Source organism: Larimichthys crocea, chromosome XI, assembly GCF_000972845.2.
Source record: "Larimichthys crocea isolate SSNF chromosome XI, L_crocea_2.0, whole genome shotgun sequence".
NCBI classification, from domain to species: domain Eukaryota; kingdom Metazoa; phylum Chordata; class Actinopteri; family Sciaenidae; genus Larimichthys; species Larimichthys crocea.
Genome location: NC_040021.1, coordinates 12004041 through 12023388, shown reverse-complemented (window position 1 = coordinate 12023388; position 19348 = coordinate 12004041). Strand labels below are relative to the sequence as shown.

Sequence of the window (19348 nt, the reverse complement as noted above, 5' to 3'; positions counted from 1 at the left end):
AGCTCTTGGCAAATTCATGTGAGCGTAGGCAGGTAAAGAGAGGTACACCTAGAGAGAGAGAGAGAGATGTTTTTGGAGAGTACCTTTTTACCCAAACACCTCCTCCTCCTCCTCCTCCCCCCTGCTCCACAGACTCACCCTGTTCTTCCCTTTCACTCCCTCACTTCTTTTTTTCTTTTATAGCTTCCTACTACATCTGAAAAAGGGGCATTTTTGGAGGCATAAAGAGAGGGATAGTTTTACACCTCCCCAGGCCTGGGGAACTGGGGGTTGTAGGAGGAGTGGTGGAGGTTGGGAGGGAGGGAGGAGGCTCAGCACAATGTATTTTACATGAAAGGAGGGGGATAGAGTTACCACACCGATAACCACTCATACAAATGGGGAGAGCTTTGAGCAGGGGACAGGTAAACGTGTAAGACTGTGTGTGTGTGTGCGTGTGCGTGGAGTCTGTGTGTGTGTGTGTGTGTGTGTGAGAGAGAGGGAGAATGATGTGGAGGATAGATAGAGATGGAGGTTGTGTTTGTGTGGTGAGTAACATCCTTCATGAGTGTGTTTTGTGGTCAACACACACCAGCCAATGTCGGAGAGGGATGGCTTGATCACGTTGCACAGGTGTGTGCGTGCGTGCGTATGTGTGTTTCTACATGTGTGAAAGACTCGGACGCTGTTTGCAGAGTGAGAAGATTGACACCACTCTCGCGTCTGTACGATGAATATGAAGCCAGCAGCGGGTTGGACTACCATGTGGACTTTGTTCACTTTAAACACAACCAGGCAAGCTGTCCAGTGTGTTTCCAGTTTGTAAAGCTAAGATAACCAAGCTTACCTAAGCTTCATATGTATTGTCCAAACATGGCAGTATTTGGATCTTTTCATCAAACTCTTCATTAATAAAGTAAATTCATTAAATCCTAATGAATGAATTGCATTGATTTATTATAAAACACACACACACGTGAAGCGATTTAAAAGGCACTCTCTAGAGATAAAATTCAAAAAATGGGCCAAACCAAGAAACAAAATCTCGCTTCAAAATAAAGAACAACAAGTCAAAGTGATGAAGAGGAGCAGAGTCTGTCCCTGTCTGTCATACTGTCTGCTGAGTGGGAGATAAACTGCTGTTGTTCCACTTGAAGAACAAAGTTACTCTCGAGGGCCTCTTAAAAAGGGAGCGAGGCACCTTCACCAGACACTTTTAAAACAGTACTAAAGTCAACAAAAACCAAAGCCAGGCCTGTCATTTAGCTGTCTAATATACTACTGGCTTCCTTTGCTCACTTCACCGCTCTGATGTGCCCGTGCCATGCTACTGTTTTGTTTTGGTTTGTGTTTTTTTTGGCTTTTTCGCTTTTTTTGTGTGGGAGGGATTTCCATCCTCCTTGCCATCCTGGTGGTCTTCATATCTCCCATTTAAATTGGCTCCTCATTGTCTCTGATCACAGACATGATTTAATGCAGCTTTACTCAATGGAGACAAATGAAAACTCACTGATGGATGTGTGTGTGTGTGTGTGTGTGGATTTCAGAGTTTTGGGACACCTCCCCTGCTGCCTTCTCCACTTGCTGTGAAAATATTTCATCTGGGATGTTTTTGGACGGCCCCCTCCTGATGGGGTCCTGCCTAGCTAATAATAAAGTGCTTGAGTTGTCAAGCACTTCGGCAACACCCTAATCTGTTCTGACAGCTAGTCCTCCACATACGCTCTCAAACGTCCAGCACACGCACACATGAGTGCGTGTCGGCATGCGTGTTTCAACAGACGTTCGCACTGATGTACGCACGCAGGTCCACGGACAGTCTATCAATCAAGGTGTTTATTGGGGTTGGGGGATAAATGCTGTGGGACAGGGCCCGCATGCTGTCACCATAGTGACCGAGCTAAAGGTGGCTGGTGCACATTTGGAGACAGTGGCTCTGTTCCAAATTGGTCTCCAGGCCTGTATACATTCAGCACTCTTCTCAGCTGTTTTATGTTGACCCATGGATGTACAGTAACGTCCAAAGTTGTTAAAGAGTCACTTCCCCCTTACTTGAACAATGCATAAATATACCAATCAAATAACATGTATCGGTTCTATTAAAGTTTTAGTGGCGGTCCAGTGTCTAAGATTTACGTGGCTCTATTCACAGAACATCAGGAGTGGAGGATGCATAACTATGTTTTCATCAGTGTACAATCATCTGGAAATAAGAATTGTTATATTTTTGTTACCTCAGAATGCACCATCCTCTTCCACAGCGTCCACCATGTTGTATTTCTACAGTAACCCAGAATGGACAAACATGCTCTAAATAGGGCCTTTCGAGTTTTTTTGTACTTTTTGCAGCCACTGTAGTTTCTAAAGGAAGGACGAGGGCGAGGCGAGCTGGTTGCAGCCAGCAACTACACCACCACACTGATGTTTGGAACAGATCCCGTTTGTATGAGATGCATCCTGTCAGGTAACTGTTAGCCTTAATAGCCTGACAAGTTGTATTTTGTAGCATGTTCAAGGTGGGGTAAGGGCAGATATCAGACACTAACCATAGATGCAGGGTGTTTTCTGTCCTTAGGTTACACAAGGTCACATGTGGGCCTTGAGGTCCTCGGCAGTATTAGTTGTTTTGCTTTGGTTGGGAACAGTAGGTGCCAGTCTATCTCAACATTGTGGTGGCCAGGGTCGAAGAGACCTATTGCTGCCTCACTAGACATAATAGATAGCTTGCCGTTGACTGTAAACAGACATTTGTGTCTCCAGACTAGAATATGCTGACAATAACACCTGCATGAATAAAAACATTCTCTTTGACTAATTCTGGACGTTTGTATTTGTGGTGTTATCTTGGGGTTTAAAGTCGATCCACCAGGATGAGTTGGGCAGAATGTGAGACTGACTCAGGCACTTCTGATGAACTTTGAGAGTGTCTCTAATTCTCCTTGATCAAGTGTCAATAAAAAAATACAGCATAACTTTCTTCCTTCCTGACCTCACCATTGACCTTTGACTTCAGCAATTTCTCCACAACACAGGGTAAGGTTTTATGGAACCCCACTGACAAAGATGCTAAAATACATGTGTGAAAGTCAGTGATAACTTTGAGATCATTTCTTCCTGGTAACACCAAGACACAATGAGCAGTTTTCATAGGTAGAAGTAATTCCAGTGAAAACTGTTCACAGTGAGGTATGTGGATTATCCAGAGTAACTGGGAGACGTGTTTCAAAGTCATGAGCGCCACAACGGAAAACACTGGTATTTTTGGACAAGATGAGTCAGAAATTGGTGTGTGTACAGTATGAGTGTGTGTGTGTGTTGGACATGTGCCTCCCCTGATAACACCTTGGTGACCACAGTGAAAGAGTGCCATCTTCAGACCGAGGCAGCCGTGGTGGAGTCCACCACACCCCTGCACTGACCCCTCCGATTTGGCTACACTTCACAATATGACACACACGTGCAGCTAGTGTGGTTTCAATTAACACAGATTGGTTGTGCGTTCAGGTGGACATGTGAGTCTCGTGTGCGGTGTGGGTGAGATGGGGGAGGGTGCGTGAGCGTGTGGAAGGAGGGGGTCAATTGCACGGTGTGAAGTTTATGGTCTGGCCTGTACTTTCTACAGCAAGAGATTACGTCCACTCCTCCGCGTCTCCATTTACTGCCTTAGCTTCGTGGAAGTAATCAGGCTCGAGCTACCATCAGCAAGATTTGATTGGATGTGTTTATGCCTTTTGAAATCATTATATTTTTACACACAGGCTAGTTACAAAGTGGAAATCATACTTTAATGGACCCAAACATAAAAGCTATAACTACAGTTTAAAAAGTTCTTTGCCTTTTAAGCTTGAGTGAGTCTGTAGTGAGTGACAGCCAAGAGAGGGAGAGGGAGAGGGAGAGAGAGCGAGAGAGGAGGAGGGGGTGGAGGAGGAGGAGGAGGAGGAGGAGAAGAGAAAAAGAGGGGGAGGAGGCAGAGGAGGAGGGAAACAGGAGTGAAATTTTCCCCATTAGAGTCGTCTAGAGTCGGGGAAGATAGGCGCTGTGCATGGATTGACCTCACAGACAGAGAGATAAAGAGAGAAAAGTGTAGTTTTAAAAAATTGCAGCGTGTGTCTTTTCTCCAGCCGCTACATGTTTGCTCAGAGTGAAAGCGAGAGACTCAAAGAGAAAGAGAAAAAGAATGCATTTTCTCCTGTAGAGCAAAAGCAAGAAAAACGTGACACCTGGACTACAAAGTGAGAGGCAGGTAGATAGAGACGAGCTGAAGCTGTGCGTTCGCGTTAGTGGAGTGTGTGTGTGTGTGCGTGTGTGTGTGTGCGTGTGTGTGCTTCTGTTTGTGTGTGAGACCAGCAAGCCTGTGTGTGAGAGGAAGCTAGTGGATCGTACAGCTCTGTAATGCTTTGTGGAAGTACAGGACTGCTAACTGACCTGATTACACCCTGAGGTAAGAATGCATCTCTAACGCTGACTGTGTGTGTGTGTGTGTGTGTGTTTCATGCTTAAACTAATGGTTTAGTTATTTTAATTTACCGGTATTTGTTTTTTTATCAATCAATTGTAGCGTTTTCTGTAATATAAGGATCTTTAATATTCTATTTTGTTTATTCTTATTTTGTTAGCCACTCTTAATAAATGCCTGCTGCTGTATTTAAAGGAAAGATGAACGTTGCTATACAATACCTGATATGACATTAATTAATGTCTGAATGGGAGCAATTTTCAAAGCAAACTAAGGTTAAAAGGTTATGGTGACAGCACTATGACTGTCTCAGGGTATTACTGAAATGAATGTAAGTTAAATGAATTTACACCATGAATATGCTGAGATCATTTCAAAACACGTTACATAAAATCAATAGCAAAACAAATACGTTATTTTTCTTTATTCCTTTACTACATGTAAATGGAGCGAGTTTTGTGAATTCTCATTAATAAATATTCTTCTAAATATTCAACATTTGATATCTGATGTAGGTTTATCTCCTGAAAATGAATTCCTCATTAAAATGAACAATTAGTAGCAACACACAGCCATTCAAAATTATGGCAATTCTTTAAAAGTGATATTATTTACATGGATATTATCAGAAATTGTTATTATTATCAAAAAAATGAAATGTGACTATAGATCAAAATGTTCTTGATACACAAGTGGTAAAAAAAACATTTTCTTAAAGTCTTCATATACCATTTGTGTGTGTGTATGTGTGTGCGTGTGCGCACGTGCATGTGGAACTCGGTACGGTATCAAATGTCCAATTGCAGATGGGTTGGGTTATTACCAGAAACACATAGCGCTATTCTTCTTCGTCCCCCCCCCCTTCTCATTTCTCTTCCTGCACAGCATTTTCACAGTTTGCCAGAAACAATAACACAAACCTTGTTGATGTGCCTTCTCTGTCACGTCGCTGATTTCTTGGATAAGCCTTTTGAAAGCAAAATACAGCAGAGATTAAAAAAAAAATTAAAAAATACAAGTAAACTAATTCAGGACCAGAACTAGAACTATTATTTCTGACTCACACACATACAATTTTTTTAATTCCCGGCATTAATAAATGAACACAAACATAGCAGTGTATATGTGTGTAGGGTATATTGCCTTAAATAAAATCATCGTTATTAGTACTAATTACCTGGGGTACCTGTATTCATCCCTTAGGGAGTCCCCGGGCTGGGGCAGGTTGTGTTCTAGACCGGTCACCCAGCCAACCAGGTCAAAGGTCACCTATTTATGTGGCTCAGATGACACAAATGGGCCCTTCAGGCACCGTGGCCACCAAAGAGTACGCTAAGAGGCCCTTCATTGTGTTATTAGAGATGAAATTGGCTGCAAGATGCAGAAAGAGGAAGGGTGATGCTGAACATCTGACTTTTTTTTTTGTCGCTTTACTGTCGCATGACGTTTTCATTTTAATGGGTCTTGAACTGGATCATAAACGTTTTGTGTAGTGGATGTGATAAGAGACTATTCATAAAATTTAAAACGGGCGAATAAAGTTTTAGCACTGAGCAGTAAAGGCAAAAAAAAAAAATGTTTGGGATTATCCGATTATTCTGCAATAGAGAAAAGATAAAAGTAGGGAGAGATGTGAGCGACTCTGAGAGGTGAACGCTCAGAGAAAGTGTGCAGCGGATGAAGCACAATGATAAAAGCTTTCAAGGATCAAAGGCTGCGTGTGCTTGTGTTTTCACAGATCATGTTGAGACAGAAACAGCCAGGGTTGTGTGTTTCCATGCACACGTGTGTGCGCGCGCCTGTGTGTGTATACGCACACATGCGGGCTGTGTGTGTTCGTTCACCCACCCGTTTGTATGTAGCCCCGCGTGTGCGTTACATGTGGATTGCAGTTTCTCACGGCCATGCTGTTGATGTCGTGACTGACAGCCTTGTTAAATTTCAGTAAAGCATGAAACGTGACATGAAAGTGGCTTATGCGTGTGTGTGTGTGTGTGTATGTGTGTGTGTGTGTGTGTAAAGTGATCCATACGAGGGCACTGGCTAACCTTTGAACTCTGTCTTAAACAGCTAAGTGCTGCTTCTTATTCGCTCTCAGCAGGATCCTCTAATCAGAACCATAACACACACACACACACACACACAGAAATGTCCTAGTTCCCAAATACCTGGAGTTTAGTCTCTGCTTGGCCAAGCACTTTCTCTGTATACTTACCTGTGATTGCGATAATGTGCAAATGACTTGAATATATGCTGCCTGCGTGAATTTGACTGTGTGTGTGTGCATTTCCATGTGCGGGTGTGTGTTTGGCACCTCGCGCGTGCCCTACACCTCGACAGTGTGTTGACACAGTGATTATAGGGCAGCTGGTACACATTGGCCCTCGCTCCGCCCTGCATTTACTGTTGTAATTAGTTCCTGTTCCAAATAAGAGAGAGGAATTTTAATAGAGAACCGCTGGTCTAGCCGTCTAGCTCCGCATACCCTCACACACAGCTACACGCATAAAAACCGGCCTGTGTGTGCTGCGGTGGAAAGACGCCGAGGCTGAAGTGTGTTTTCTTAATTCTTTTCTTTAAAAAAAAAAAATTTTTTTTTTAAATCTCTCTTCAGTGATGAAGGAAAAGTTCCAGCACACCAGTGATTGACATGACCAAATGTCCCACTCCCACAGAGTTAAGGCTGGATTTAGTATCCACGGCGACCCGTTTTCAAGGGTGAGGAGTGAGCCCTGTGACCTAACATGACCCCGCCATGACCTTTCAACTCTTTAAGGGTTGAGAAAGGGGTTTGAGCTCCGGATGGAGCAGGGTCACGGGTGAACAAGGGAAAGTTAATATCTGTCACTTAGATGGCAGTTAGCACTTCTGTCACGGCTGTGGCTACGAATACGGAACGCCGGCTCTCGATTTATTTTTATTTCGGCGCTTTTAAGAATCCGAAAATTTAAAGTCAGATGCGTCCTTTTGCAATTTTCTGTTTACTCTGAGGCGAGTTAACATCGGATTTGAGTTTTATCCCTCGTTGATTTTTCTCTTCCTTTCTTAGAAGTGCGGGTGGGAATTTATCTTGTTGTTATTCACAACAGTTTGTGATACTAATATAATTTGTCTGATTCATAAACACTGGTTTATGAGGCTGTTTTATGGCACACTAAACACCGGTTCTTATGAACTGTATGTGTGTAATGTAATGTGTGTTTAGTTAACATTTCCTCTGCTCTGGTCTCTCTGCAGGTGAAGAAATCACACAGTGAATCTCATGTTCCAGACCCTTCGGACGCCAGGTACGCTCATATGTGTCTGTTTGTATAAATATGACAAACAACATTAGCTTTTGCAGATCTCTACGTGTGTGTGTGTGTCTCTGTGTGTTTGTGTTGTTATGTGTGTGTGTCCTAGTTCTCTGGTCATGGTGCAGAGAGGTGAGGTTTCACTGCAGTTGCAAGCAGTGATGAGGTCATCAACACTTTCCCAAGACCTCAGTGGCCGACATACACACGCAGAGGAAAAGATATACTGATCCAAACGAAGGCCAATGCCGCACACGCACAGTAATTTATTTAGAGCTGAAACTGCTGGCTCTTTTAATAATCGATTAACAGTCTCTCAGTCATATTTCAAGCAAAAATGCCAGATATTCTCTGGTTCCAGCTTCTCAAATGAGAAGATTTGTTGCTTTTCTTTGTCATATATCACCATAAACTGCATATCTTCGGGTTTTGGACTTCTGTTCGGAGAAAACAAGACTCATAAAGAAGTCATCTGATGGACGTTTTTCACTATTTTCTGACACTAAAAGATAATAGTTAAAAAAAAATAGTAGCAGGTAAATCAATAATGTAAATAATCCCCAGTTGCTGGCCCTAAAGCTATTTTATTTTACAGAATACACCGTACACCGCGCATTGCAGCGAGATGCAGCATATTTTTTCAATGACCAGACATAATGTGAAAACCAGAAAAGAGTTTATGAAACACCAACTCTTGCCATCGCCTCCCGAGAGGAGCGAAAGAGAGAAGAAAAAAAAAAAAAGACGGGACAAGGAGGGGAGACAGAATCATTTCCTGCTGTTGAGAGACAAAAGAAAAAAGGGATGGATGAAGAGTGTTGAAGCGCACCAGAGGGAAAGAAAAAGCGAAAGTGAAAAGTGGAAAAGCACAATAATCTGTGAAAGTTCGTAGCTGTTAATACCACGTGTAGCGAGAGATATTTTAGGCTTTTGTTTGAAGTCGGGGCTTGGCTTAATATCTCGTCCACCATTAAGCATTGTTGATGTTAAAACAGTGATCGGTGTTTTCAGTTCAAAACTTACAGGAGAGCAGAATTTATGTTTAGCTGTAAATACGAAAGAAAAGAGTTGGCATAGGGAGAGTTGATTTAGTGTGTTTATCTTTCGTTAGTTCTCTCTTTTGCACCCTTAAGGTGTGTCTTTCTCATCCGCTGAAAGCTATATGTTTATACCTGTCAGTCTGACTGTGGGTTGCAGTCATGTGTAGCGATGCTATCTGCCCATAGCGTTGAGATGGCCTGTTTCCAGACCGCCACACAGATGTATCATACACACACACACACACACACAAATGAACGTCCACACAAAGTGGTAGAAGGGCGGCCCGCATTTGTTTAATTCTCCCTCCATCTCTGCCATTACTCGCTTTGATGTTTCACACAAAAGCACCAAGTGTGACCATCCTGCGGGCAGCATGAGTCAGGGCACACACACACACATAGATGCACACACACACACACAGGTTCATATGAGGTATTGTCCATACACACACACTGACTCAACATTAAAGTATGACTTCCAGCAAAGGACATGTCATAATGTGGGTTTGTGGCAACAGTGATGAAGAGGGCTAAATGAGTGTTTCATTCACTGCAGAATTTTATTTTTAGTGTGCATGCATGAGAATTGATTAAAACCACTCACACCTCTCGCTTGGGATTATGGACCCTAAGGGAGAGTATTTGTTGCCTGATACTAAATATTAAAGGCAGACTTCTACTCCACTATATTTAAATATATAGATATGCGTGCACTCTGTTCAGTTCTCTATTTACTTCCTCTTCCAACCCTCCACACACACACACACACACACACACAAACACACACACACGCACAAACTCACTCTCACTTTACCATTACCACCTTGTGTGCTGGTTCGTCGCAGTCATGCATGTGGAACACATTGTAAAACTAAAGCATGCTGGCAGGCTGTGGGTTTGTGTTGGAGCCCAGAATTACACACACATACACACACACATAGAGTATATACACACACACACATACACTCTATAAAAGAGCCAGCAGGCCCGCAGACAATGTCTAACGCCTCTGAACACATGCTCATGTAAGCTAACTGGACGAAGAAGCAGTTTATGACTGTATATGTGTGTGTGTGTGTGTGTGTGTGTGTGTGTGTGTGTGAGAGAGAGTGTGAGGTTCCTGTGTGGATATACAGTCTGTCATTGAAAGTGTTCAGTGAGATCTTAATGTAATAAATAGAGGTGGGAGATTCCCAGCTGTGAGCGCATATTGCAGTTGATCTGTTATTCATTCAGAAATCGCAGTTCATCTTATTTCCTCCGCCCTCCGTCTCCCGTCTCCGTCCCTCCTGTAGGTCTATGGAAATGCAGGACCTAGCCAGTCCTCATAACCGTGTGGGAGGTGGAGATTCAACAGGCTCCAAGCTGGACAAGAACAACCTTGGCAGCCCCTCCATCACCACCAATGGAACGGGAGGTGAGAAGGCCGAACGTGTTTTGGTGCAGCAGTAAATGAATGAGCAGTTGTGTTTATGGTTGAAAGGTTTAGCTTTAGTGTTCAGAATATATAGTTTTTTAACCTTCATTTGTTTATCATGTTTTTTGGGCGGCATTTCTAGAAAGACTACTTAAAAAAAACTGCGGGCATCCCACTTGAATGGTTTTGGAAATTGCACTAGATTGGGTTATTGTTAGATGAGAAGGTCAGTACCACTTTCATGTCTGCATAATAAACATGAAGCTCCAGCCTGTAGGTGATTATCTAGCTTAACTAGCTCGGTTAGTTAATAAGTGAGCTTTAAAAGGTGCTGGTAGTTGGATTTTGTTACCTTTGGGCAGAGCCAAAATAGTTTTTTGCCATTGTTTCCATTGTTTCCATTGTTTTGTTAAGCAAACTAACTGCTGACTGTATCTTCATATTTACTCTACAGACATGAGCAGTATCAATCTTCTCATCTAACTCTCTGCAAGAAAGGAAAAATGATAAGCACATTTCCAAACTTATTTCAGCCACCAGTAAAAGAGTGAGTGCTCTCTTTGAAGTCAGGACAGCTGACTCGACACCACCTTGACACGTCGTCTTAGCACTTATTGCTGTCTCATCACTAACCCTAACTAAATATGAAAACACATAAAGTCGAAGCACCTCGACTGCACATGCTGCTCATTGTTTGTTTGGGAAAGATTACAGTTTTGACTCCAACAGAGATTGAATACGCATATTGTAAATCGCTTTTTGGTAAAGAGCGAGTGATGAGTGTAATATAACGTAATGAAATCTATTGCAAAATCATCAGTCGGGGGAAGATTTTCAACATGCAGAGATAAGTACTTCTTGAGGAATTTATAGAGACGGAAGGAGACGCGCAAACGCACGCAGGCACACACACTCCACGCTGGCATGAGGTCTTGAGTAAACCACTGGAGAATGTGTGTAAACACACGGTGAAGCACTTCTACTCTCCTCCGCTAACCGCTTGGCAAAGTGTGTGTAAGCGTGTGTGTGTGTGTGTGTGTGAGTGTATATGTGTGTGTGTGCAAGCCCACAATCCCACTGGAAACTATTTCCTCTACAAGAGCATTAAAGCATCACCACTCTCTAAGATGTCAACACCAGTGAGCCCTCTCTTCTCTTTCTTTTTCTTCCCCTTTCTTTCCCTCTGTCCGCCTGTGTTTCTCTTTCCCTCTCCTCTTCTTTTTTTTTTTCTCCTTCTTTCACCCTTGATCTCCTGCCCTCTCATTGTCTGTCTTCTGCAATAATTTTTTGAGAGAGCAGTTTGATGTAATAGCACTGGATGTAAGTGTTTTTGTTGAGGGCGATCCTTTGATCTATTGCTGATTTAACAGGCTATGGAAACCACTTTTAATAGTAATGTAATGGAAAAAGTGAGATGCTGCATTTCAGTCAACTTGATGTGTCAACACACACACACACACACACACAGAGTCACAGAAATAGCTGTGCTCCGAGTGGACTTAACAGTGAATTCGGACCATATTAGAGCACATTAAATCATTTTTGATGAGCTCACAGTTAATGGTTTTAGCAGACAGAGCCGGGACTACACGCTTACAGCCAAAACAAACTACATACCCAACATTCCCCTCACCTGACATCAGCCAGAACTGGAGCCTGCGGGCCATCTCCATAGCAACTCATTTGTCTTCATTAGGGCTCGTCCGATGGGTTGTATTGCTCCCCGAGGGGATTAATGAAGTTGTTCTGAATGAAATGGAGTTCTCAGATGGTCACTGATGATGAGTTTTAATCGTGTAAAGAGAGAAACAAGAAAAGGAAAAACATCATGAAGGGATGTTAAGGTGTGCTTCTCTTTTAAATATGGGAAATCCGCTTTTTTACTGTGTTGAAAGTTAGATATGTTTGCTATAATGATTATTTTATATATTTGCAGTGGATCACATTACTACTTGTGTGAAAGATGTCGCCTGTAGTGAACCACAAATAATTATCACCCGCCTCTGCAGTTCTCCTAAGCAGAGCTTCTTTCAGCTCATTGTTTTGGTTTTATGGCCCAGAACTTTCCTATTTTGAATCACTCTCATCAGCATAGTTTCCAGCCTCAGCATGCAGCTGATTTCAGGGAAAAAGCTCTAAAATCCCACAGTACGCTACCTGCCCTTGCTCCAAATGGCAGACGGACAAAGTTGGTGACTACTAATATTTCCCTAAGGAGTTGGTGGAGGACAAAACGGAGCAAAAAGGGGAGTGTATATTGGACTAACGGTGATCGGGCGAACAGAAAAGTGACATATAATGTTGCTCGTGTCCACTGAATGCGAATGTGTAAGGCAACAAAAAGTCTGCCATTTCAACTTTGGTAATGATATGCTGATGATATATCAATGATGTGTTTGTGTTTTCATCTGCCTCCAAGTGCTCATAAAGTTTGTTATTGCAGGTTAAAGTGTAAAGCACTGCCGAGAGACGGTTAGCTTAGCTTAGCATAAAGACTGGAAACAGTGGGAACAGCTAGCCTGGCTTTTTGAAGCTCACTAATTAACTTGTTTGCGTTAATCCATACAAGTGTTTTGGACGGAGCCAGGCTGAGAGTTAAGATAGCGTGCTAAGCTGATGTAACATGAAAGTAGTATTGATCTCATCCAATAATAATCAAATTTATCGTCTTTTCCAAAATGGCCAAATATTTTATTCGAGCTGTTTCCTCCTCCCTCCAGTTTTGATGCTAAGCTAAGATAGCCAAGCCAAACATCTCCTGGCTCCAGCCTCATATTTGCTGTACAGGCATGATAGTTGACTTCTCATATAACCAATAAGCCTATTTCCCAAAATGTCAAACTATTTCTTTTAAAATACAACACAGATGTATACTTTTTATAATGATCAACACCATGTCCCATATGCCTGAGACTGGCATCTGGTTCTCAGTGCGTCGTATCCTCACCACCTTCCCACCTTGCACCCTTTTAGGTGAAAACATGACAGTTCTAAACACGGCTGATTGGCTGTTGGGCTGCAGCAGCCCGCCCCCTGCTCCGGGCTCCAAGGACTATGGTACAGAGGTGCATGTGTGTGAATCCAAGGCCAAGAAGTCATACAGTATTACCTTAACTGCAAAAAAAATAAAAGAATGGGTTTCTATAGTTTGGGCTGATCCTAGATCTGAATTTTTATTTTTTATTTTTTTGTGCCCGAATTGCAGTGATTTTCATTTGCTGTGCAGTGTTCTCTGCTCTTTGGATCCCATTGTGAATTTACCACAGCGTGTGTGGAGTTGTTATATATCTGCAGGGTTCCCACCAGTCAACAAATATATGGGGAATTTGATGAATTTGGTGGGGAATTAAGGAAAGGGATTTTGTATGATATGATATATATATTTTTAAGTACTCATTAACCCAAAAATGACATAAAAAACAAAAAAAACAAAGAGGACTGAAAGCTTTAGATCATGGTGTTTGGACTTGGTTATAGAAAGTCACTTAAAAGCTTATAGTGGGAACCCTGCACACAGCATTTGCTCCCATACTGGAACTGCATGGTAGTTTCCTGCTCTTTTCTTAGTAAGGTTTTCTTTGTGTGTGTGTGTGTGTGTGTGTGTGATGGTACTTCCTTACTGGCCTCCCCTAACACCGATCTTTTTCCGTCTTCCTTAAGTGAAAACAGAGCCTATGAACAACAGCGATACAGTCACTACGACAGGCGACACAGTATTGGACACATACGCAGGCTCAGGTAACACTCGCACATCTGCTTATAAAAAAAATGCACTTGTGTACAATTTTCTCATCTAGTGAAAAAAAAAAAACAAGTTCGTTTTCAGATAGACACACGCACACACACACGCACACACACAAGCGTCATCATCCATCTGAGCTCAGTGGTAGGCCTGCTGAAAGCTTTAATCCCATGAAGCACTGCCTGTCCTTGGATTGCGTCATCAAAGGCTGGTAGAGGGGTGAGAGAGAGAGGGAGAGACATTTTTACACTTGTCTTTTATTTTTTTTCTTAGATTCACACACGACCCCGTGCTGTAGAATACACACACACGGATACACAAAACATTAAGCAACACACAGTGAGGGTTTAGAAGCAGCGGGGTGTTTGTCAGTATTGAGCTCTGACATCTCAATGACCACAAACAGACATTGTGTTTTACTATGAGGCCCGCTTTAAGGGTTTCGTGGACTACAGTGCTCTCCAAAAGGGGGGGAGAACTTGGCTGGTCTCCATTCAAAATGCTTCAAATTATGTTTACTGGAACAACTCAAACAAGCCAGAGGCCTTGAGTTGTGCTGTTCAGGAGTGGTTTTGTTAAATGTGAAAGGAAACAGAAGATTTGAGTTGACACCATTCATAACCTGTTGTTGCCCTGTTATTCTCGATTATTGTGCTGTTTTAGTGATCACCAGCAGCGGGTACAGCCCACGTTCAGCCCACCAGTACTCCCCTCCCCTCTACCCATCGAAGTAAGTCAGGAGCAGAAGCTGCTTTCTAAGAATCCTTATCTGCTGTAGTTTAAACATAGTTTAATTTGAATGCTAATCTGTCTTGTATCTACCTCGCCTGTCATTGCTCTCCTCTCCCAGGCCCTACCCTCACATTCTCTCTACACCGGCAGCACCTCCCATGCCGACATACGCCGGTCAACCCCAGTTCAGCAGCATGCAGCAGTCAACCGTCTACACTGCTTACTCCCAGACAGGACAGCCGTACGGACTGTCCACCTATGGTAACAATGAACACACTGATTTACTGATAAATAAAAACATTTCAAATACATCAGTGGGAAACTTTAAGAGAAGAGGACATTGTTGGGTGTTTTCTGTGTGATTATAAATGTACAAAACCACAGAATTCAAGCTAAGGTGTTTATAGGAGAAAGAGAAGAAGTGTACAAATTAAAATTTAATTGGCTGTTGTGATTAGCTATATAATTAGAGAGCAAACAAAACCTATGCTCAGAAGACCTAAAAGATGTTGTTTTCAGTTAAAACTCGCTGAAAGCTGACATTGAAAAACTGTCAAAAAATACTAGTGTCAGAAATTAAATATTTCCACCCTTAGAAGCATGACATAGTGAGCTCTTTTAAAGCCAAACCAGAGAGTGACATAAATGGAACGCAATGCAAGTAAAGCCAGAATTACACCATGATTTAAACGTTGATGACGGTACTCTCAAGGAAATTCTCCTCGTGTTCCAGCACAGTTTGCTGATGCAAACTTAGGCAAACATCATATAAAATCCTGTGGCTTATTTTCTTGTCACAGACCTCGGTGTGATGCTGCCAGGCATTAAAACAGAGAGCGGCCTGGCTCAGAGTCAGTCTCCTCTGCAGACAGGCCTCAGCTACAGCCCCGGCTTCACCACCCCTCAGCCCGGACAGACTGCATACTCCCCCTATCAGATGCCAGGTCAGTTCGAAACAAAGGCAGATATCCTCCGTATTTTATATCCTTGCTGAAAATGGTGACAGAAAAATGATCTTACCTCCCAGTGTGCCGTGACACCGCACGCACGTAAAATGTTCCTGTCTCCAGTTTTGTTCTCTGTGGTCTAATTCCTCTTAATTCTTTGTGTCCCAAGGTTCCAGTTTCACTCCTTCCTCAGGCCTCTACGCCACCAACAACTCAGTGTCCAACCCCGCCAACTACACTGCCACACAGCAGGTACCTCAGTGTCTATGTACTGTGTGTGTGTGTGTGTGTGTGTGTGTGTGTGTGTGTGTGTGTGTGTGTGTGTGTGTGTGTGTGTGTGTGCAGGCTTGTCCTTCAGTTTAAACCTGGATCGCTGGTACAGTCCAGCTGAAAGTTGGCTTACATTTCTCAGGCCAATAAAAAAAAAGACCTTTTCCTAAGGGGGTTCTTGCCAGAGCAGATCAACCGTGCTCTATGTTTGCTCTGAGTGGTCAAGTAAATGTCATTTGCCTCATTAAGCCGGCTCAAACTAAAGATGTGGATTGTGTACGGTGCAGTTGCGATAGTGTTTGAGACCAGAAGCGGTTTTACAGTCATGCTCCCACGCAACTTTCCCCGTTCAAGAAATAAAATCTAATTACACTGTGACCTTGCAACAGGGACAAACTTAGGAGAGAAACAGACAATTAGTCTTTGTGAAAGAGTGTTTTGTTCTGAATATTTCTCTATGTCCATATGACAAATTATGCTATTGAGTAAAATGCTTAAAGGGGGATTTTAATGTCCCACTATGATAGATGTGACTGTTTACAGGAAGAAAGTCAAGGTTTGGCTTGTGTGGGTGGATTAAGGGGAATATAGTGTGTGTGTGTGTGTGTGTGTGTGTGTGTGTGTGTGTGTGTGTGTGTATATGAGTTTAACAGAAAGAGAGAAAGCAAGCAATAGAGGGTAAAGGGAGAGAAGCTGATAGAAAGCAAGTCTGTATGTATGTATGTGTGTGTGAATGTACATGCTTGCTTGCATAGACACATTGCGGACTACACGCCAACTGTATGTGTGTGTGTGTGTGTACGTCTATGTAGTGGTGCTCCACTTTATAAGGACTCGTAGAGATGGATGTAGTGACAGGTTTAGAGAGCTGACTCATAAAAGCGCCCATCTCCACTGCGTCAGTAAAAAGCAGCAACACAAGGCTTTAATTGTTTTGGAGATATAAAATACGGGATCGAGGGAATAAAAGATTAGAGAAAAAAAAAGGGAACACTTGTAAAATGTCTTCAAAAGTCACTTTGAACCTTTAAAGAAAAGTGAAACATCTCAATTTTCCTGTTTTTTTTTCTTCTTTTTGTCTTGACTCTATGCACTCATAATCCATGTTATTCTTTATCCGTTTATGCAGGATTATCCCTCATATACGACGTTTGGCCAAAACCAGTATGCCCAGTATTATTCCGCCTCCACTTACGGGACTTACATGACCTCCAACAGCGTGGATGGCACAGGCTCCACGGCAGCCTACCAGCTGCAAGATCCCGCCCCTGCCATGACCGGTCAGGCTGCTGAACTACACCCAGGTTCGTATTAAAAAAGGAAAACACACACTAAACCACCACCACCACCACAGTTCGAACATCGTGAATATGCAAACTCAGATTGTGAGATTCAGATTCCTCGATATTGGCTCCATAATCTTGTTTTCCAGCAGAGAAATACCACATGTTGGGTAACTGAGTTCAAAACTCTCTTTCAGCCATGTTGAAGCACAGGAAGTTAACTTCTGACTGTAGCCATGGTTACCTGGCATCGCGCTCGCTAATTGGAGAATCGGCATTTGTTTACATTAGCCCCAGAGACTTTATTAGAGTAGAGTTGTGTTAAATATTGCACTTTTGTAGACAAGTCGGAGAAAGAAGGAAAAGGCAAAATAGTAAAAAAAAAAAAAAAAAGGCTCTTGTGCACCCGTATGTTCAGAAATATGGCTCAGTATTCATTTTTTTCTTTGGTTTGTCTTGGCTGTAGTTCAGGGGGCCTGATTAAAGGAGCTTATCATTCTTCCTGTCACTGGCACTTTCCCTCTCACTGCTTTTCTCACTATTTCTTCTTTTTCTCTTGGAGTTACAGTTGGTATCTGTTTTTTTTTCTCTGTGTGTGTGTGTGTGTGTGTGTGTGTGTCGCTCTCTTTGTGTCTTTATCCAGCCCCTCTCTCGCTCTCTCTCTCCCTGATTGAGACATAACAATATGAGAGCCGAAGCTTAGAGTCTGGTTCTAGTTACCACACAGCAGTGGGAGCATATGGCATTAGGAGGGTCTGTGTGTGTGTGTGTGTGTGCGTACAAGAGTGTGTGTGCCCCTGAAGAATTTTGTATCTTTGCGAGAAGCATCAGATTACTTTACTTTTCTAATTTATTGCGCAGGTCCATCTTTTCCCCTCCTCTGTTAAATCTTTACATTGCATGTTATCATGAATCAGTCAGGATATCAATGGGACTTTTGTTTAGCTTTCTTTCAGGTAGTCTCAAGTTGATCTGTCGTGCCAATTATCTTTGAATTATTAAACCCGACAAGATGGCCTATTACTGTACAAAGTCTGAGTTATTGCTTTTCCTGCGGTTATATAGTTAGCAAATATAGTTTGTGATCGCTTGTGCAGTTTAAAGGCAGACATTTGATCATTTCTACGTTTTAAAATGTTTAAAATCTTTAGCCTTGTCTGTGTTTGCATACACTCTCAGGGGACTTTGATACAGTGCAGAGCCCCTCCACGCCCATCAAAGAGCTGGATGACCGAGCCTGCCGGAGTGGGGGGTCCAAGTCCCGGGGCAGGGGCCGCAAGAACAACCCTTCCCCTCCCCCTGATAGTGACCTGGAGGTAAGGGGACCAAAAAAACACCCACTGACAGAGTTCTTACAGTACTAAGTTAATATTCCGTTCAAATCTCAATGGATATGTGGTATTCCCTTTGATCTTCATCCTCTGTGCTCTGTACTGAAGTCTCAAAATACAGCAGAGGAGAGGCTGATAGAGAGCGGCCACCCATGTCACTGTCCAGTTGAGCCTGAATGCACATATGGGCTAAGAAATAAAGATGGATGTAGCATTTGTAAAAGAGCATCTCTCATTGTCTTGCTTTGTTTTTGTTTGCTTTTTTCCCCCTCCAGAGGGTGTTTGTGTGGGATCTGGACGAGACAATCATTGTCTTCCATTCTCTGCTCACGGGCTCGTATGCACAGAAATATGGCAAGGTAAGATCCGTCACCCTGTCTCTGCTGAGACGACTCAGGGCTGATTTTAATTAAATGAAGGAGCGGTGAATATTCACACAAAAATGACCAAAAACAGCCAAACAGTGTTTTTTTTTTTATAAATGAAGCATCAATGTGTCAGTGTTAAAGTATTCCTGCAGTGAGTTCTTTGGCCTTGGGTTTTCCCTCAGAGGCTGCCATGCCCTGTGGAAGCTGTTTTTGGTGCATAGAAAAAAATAATTCAATAATTCTCCTAAAAAGTTATTATTTCACAAATAGACAGTCAAGATAAGAAGACAGTAAAGAAAACTGATGATGGTGATAGTAGTGATAGAATAGAAAAGAATTTTTGGACTACCTTTATCATGAAAGCACATTAATCAACTGCCTCACCTGAAACCCACAGCCCGACTTTGGATTTGTCTAATCTCTGAATTTGACTTTCATGCAACCTTTTATGAAAATGAAATATTAAATATTATAACACTCACAATGAGCT

At 42.5% G+C, this 19348-nt stretch overlaps 1 protein-coding gene across 5 annotated transcripts in view; it reads left to right on the top strand.

Annotated features, from left to right (window-relative positions):
* The window catches only part of eya4 (EYA transcriptional coactivator and phosphatase 4), a 42720-nt gene that overhangs the window by 14361 nt on the left and 9011 nt on the right, over nucleotides 1–19348 (top strand). For 3 of the 5 annotated variants that reach the window (XR_003463201.1, XM_010739333.3, XM_010739334.3), the window contains exons 3-13: nucleotides 7673–7722; nucleotides 10064–10185; nucleotides 13159–13242; nucleotides 13846–13923; nucleotides 14591–14657; nucleotides 14778–14920; nucleotides 15460–15603; nucleotides 15776–15858; nucleotides 17006–17180; nucleotides 18339–18475; nucleotides 18766–18849. Coding sequence is in view for 4 of the 5 variants with exons in the window: in XM_010739333.3 (XP_010737635.2) it covers nucleotides 7673–7722; nucleotides 10064–10185; nucleotides 13159–13242; nucleotides 13846–13923; nucleotides 14591–14657; nucleotides 14778–14920; nucleotides 15460–15603; nucleotides 15776–15858; nucleotides 17006–17180; nucleotides 18339–18475; nucleotides 18766–18849 (1167 nt within the window). In the remaining variant the exon portion in view is untranslated. Of the gene's footprint in view, nucleotides 1–3984; nucleotides 4421–7672; nucleotides 7723–10063; nucleotides 10186–13158; nucleotides 13243–13845; nucleotides 13924–14590; nucleotides 14658–14777; nucleotides 14921–15459; nucleotides 15604–15775; nucleotides 15859–17005; nucleotides 17181–18338; nucleotides 18476–18765; nucleotides 18850–19348 lie in introns of those variants that run through there. The other 2 variants (XM_010739337.2, XM_010739336.3) reach the window with 2 other exon arrangements.